General features: G+C 42.1%; 1 protein-coding gene across 1 annotated transcript; it reads right to left on the bottom strand.

The window, feature by feature from the left end:
* Positions 1 to 226: 226 nt before the first annotated feature.
* Positions 227 to 1,150, bottom strand: OR10W1 (olfactory receptor family 10 subfamily W member 1). Its single transcript, XM_081810200.1, is given in 1 exon segment — positions 227 to 1,150. A coding segment is annotated over 1 exon segment (924 nt).
* Positions 1,151 to 2,989: the final 1,839 nt, after the last annotated feature.

Raw genomic sequence — 2,989 nt, 5'->3', positions numbered from 1 at the left:
CGCTTTCTATCGTTATGCTCATTTGTTAATTTCCTTTCTAGAAGAGAATTACTGAGTGAAATAGTAGAAGCATTTTAAAGGTCTCTGGCACACATAGCAAAATGATATCCAGATAATTTATACCATTTTTAAAAGATAACTTTTAACATTATCTGGGAGAAATCCCAGTTGCATGGAGCTTTGCATGAGCTGGAATCAAATCCTTGCCTGAAGGTTGTGTGCTCCCCTATTTGTTACGGGAGAGGCAATTCCTGGTAAGAACTCTCCCCAGAATCCCCTTCATTTCACTGTTCCTCAGGGTGTAGGTAAGTGGGTTGAGCATTGGGGTTCCCAATGTGTACACCAGGGAGATGAACTGATCTTGCTTAGGGTAGTAGCTGGAGTTGGGGTGCAGGTACGTGAAGGCGCAACAGCCATACTGCAGCAGGACCACAGAAAGGTGGGAGGAGCAGGTGGAGAAGGCCTGGTGACGCCCCGCTGCGGAGTGGGTCTTGAGCACGGCAGCAACGATGAAGACATAGGAGGTGGCAATGAAGAAGAAAGGCATGGCAATGGCCAGTGTGGCTGCCACAAGCACTGACTGCTCATGGATGTGGCTGTTGGCACAAACAAGATGCATCACGGGCGGCACATCACAAAAGAAGTGCTCGATACTCTGAGCCCAGCAGAATGGCAGAGAGAAGATGAAGGCCACCAGTTGTATGGACAAGAACAAGCCGATGACCACAGAGGCCACGACTAAGCGGACACAGAGAGTTAAAGTCATGGTGAGAGGCTACTGCAAGGGGTGGCAGATGGCAACATACCGGTCATAGGCCATGGAGGCCAAGAGGAAGCAATCAGCACTGCCAAGCCCGATGAAGAAGATCATCTGAGTGGCACAGCCCAGGAGGGTGATGGTCTTCTCTGACTGTAGGATGTTGGCCAGGATGTGGGGCACCACCACAGCAGTGTAGCATATTTCCACTCCTGAGAGGCTGCCCAAGAAATAGTACATGGATGTGTGTAGGCGGGCTTCTGTCTGGATGGCCACTATAATTAGGACATTCCCACTGATAATCAAGGTATAAACTAGGCTGACTCCAAGGAAGGATAAGACACGGAGCTCTGGTTGGGAGGGATAGGCCAGTGAACGATTTCCCCAGATCATTGAGCTAACAGAGTTTCTCTGCTGAGAGTTACAAAGACAGGAGGAAAAATTGGACCAATGACATATTAGTTCACACTCTGAGCCATGATCTAATCTAATCAGGTCTGGAGTTAGAAACTTAGAATTATTAGAACTAATTCTCTCTTTTCCTCCTCTTTAATCAAGTCTCTTCATATAAGTATCTACAACTTAATTTCTAAGTGCTAAGAGCTGGCTAAATTGTGTAAGAATTTTTTGAGAAAAAGAGGCAGAGGAAGTTTATGGCCTTCAAAATGATTTTTAGTGGAAGTGGAATGAAAGTTAATTCTTTCAGTAAATTCACAAGAAGTGTCAAGGAATTCTTAAAAGCAGGGATCATTAAGGTGAGAGCGGGAAGCTATTCATTCATTCACTCATTCATTCATACATTTATTTGCACACAATGCCTCCTGAGGTATTGACTCACATATATATGGATGTAACACTGAAAAGCTAGTCATATGATGGAAAATGAAGAAAGAAAACAATGCCCATGGACAAAGAGCTTACTTGGTCTGAGATCAATAGTATCAGGGATGAGCCTCAGAAAACAAAGCCCTCCGTCTCCTGGTTTCTCTATCCATATCTAGTCAGGAGAAGGGCAGGACTTGAAGGAAACAAAGTTTTATCATAGGGCTCCTCCTGGCTTGTGGTGGTATGGGGAAATATGTGATCATAAGCTGTGGGAGATCTAAGAATCCTTCCCTTGAGTTTAGGGATGAATAGGAAAGACAGTCAGTCTCCATCTATTTTTCTTCTCTTCTAAGGAGCTAAAGGGAAATCCAGCTTCTTGGATTTCTTGCTTCCTTGAAAACCTTGGGATGAACAGACATAACTCTCAAAGGGTATCCATTCCACTGTTTTCCTAAGATCAACTCATATTCAAGAAGGAAAAGAGGGGACATGTAATCTTGTTTCAATTTGCCCAATTTCAACATTATTTATGATGAGCTTTATTTTTTTAAATTTTATTTTATTATGTTATGTTAGTCACCATACAATACATCATTAGTTTTTGATGTAGTGATCCACAATTCATGAGCTTTAAAGAAAAATCTTAATCCAGAAGCACCACTCCAAGACAAATCATCCACATAGACCCAGCTCTGTGTCACAAACATAGGGAGAAATGTAATTAGACTGTCACAAACATTCAGAGCACCTAGGGCATGAACGCTTATTCATTCTGTTCCTCTTCTGAACTTCAGTCATGCTCCGAATGATTTCTAATGTCATCTGTCATATTCAACATTTTATTAAAACATGAGGAGTAGGGGCAGTGCATCAGTGTGTGAGAGATCAGTTTTGAAATTAAATGATGTGGTTTGCATTATCCCAAGTCTTGGCTCTGTGATGCTAGGCAATATATAATTTCTAGTTTCTTTATTTGAGAAATGGGGATAATAATTATACTTAGTTCTGAGGGTAGTTGTTTGGATTAAAAGAGATCATTATGTAAAATATCTACTACAATGCATAGTCCATAGCAAGAGCAGCCTAATAACAGATCATTATTATCTTTTTAATTTAAGTTCAATTAGCCAACATACAGTACATCATTAGTTTCTGATATAGTGTTCATTGATTCATCAGTTGTGTATAACACCTAGTGCTCATCACATCACGTGCTCTCCTTAATGCCCATCACCCTGTTACCCCATGCCCCACCCACCTCCCCTTCCACAACCCTCAGTTTGTTTCCCAGAGTCAAGAGTCTCTCATGTTTTGTCTCCCTCTCTGATTTCTTCCCATTCATTTTCCCCTCCCTTCCCCTATGATCATTATTTTTCGTAAGTTCAAGGGCAGCCATCTACCTTTAGT

The sequence above is a fragment of the Leptonychotes weddellii genome, unplaced genomic scaffold (genome assembly GCF_054177405.1).
Source record: "Leptonychotes weddellii isolate Sample4059 unplaced genomic scaffold, ASM5417740v2 HiC_scaffold_2004, whole genome shotgun sequence".
NCBI classification, from domain to species: Eukaryota; Metazoa; Chordata; class Mammalia; order Carnivora; family Phocidae; genus Leptonychotes; species Leptonychotes weddellii.
This window is presented reverse-complemented; position numbering and strand designations above follow the sequence as displayed.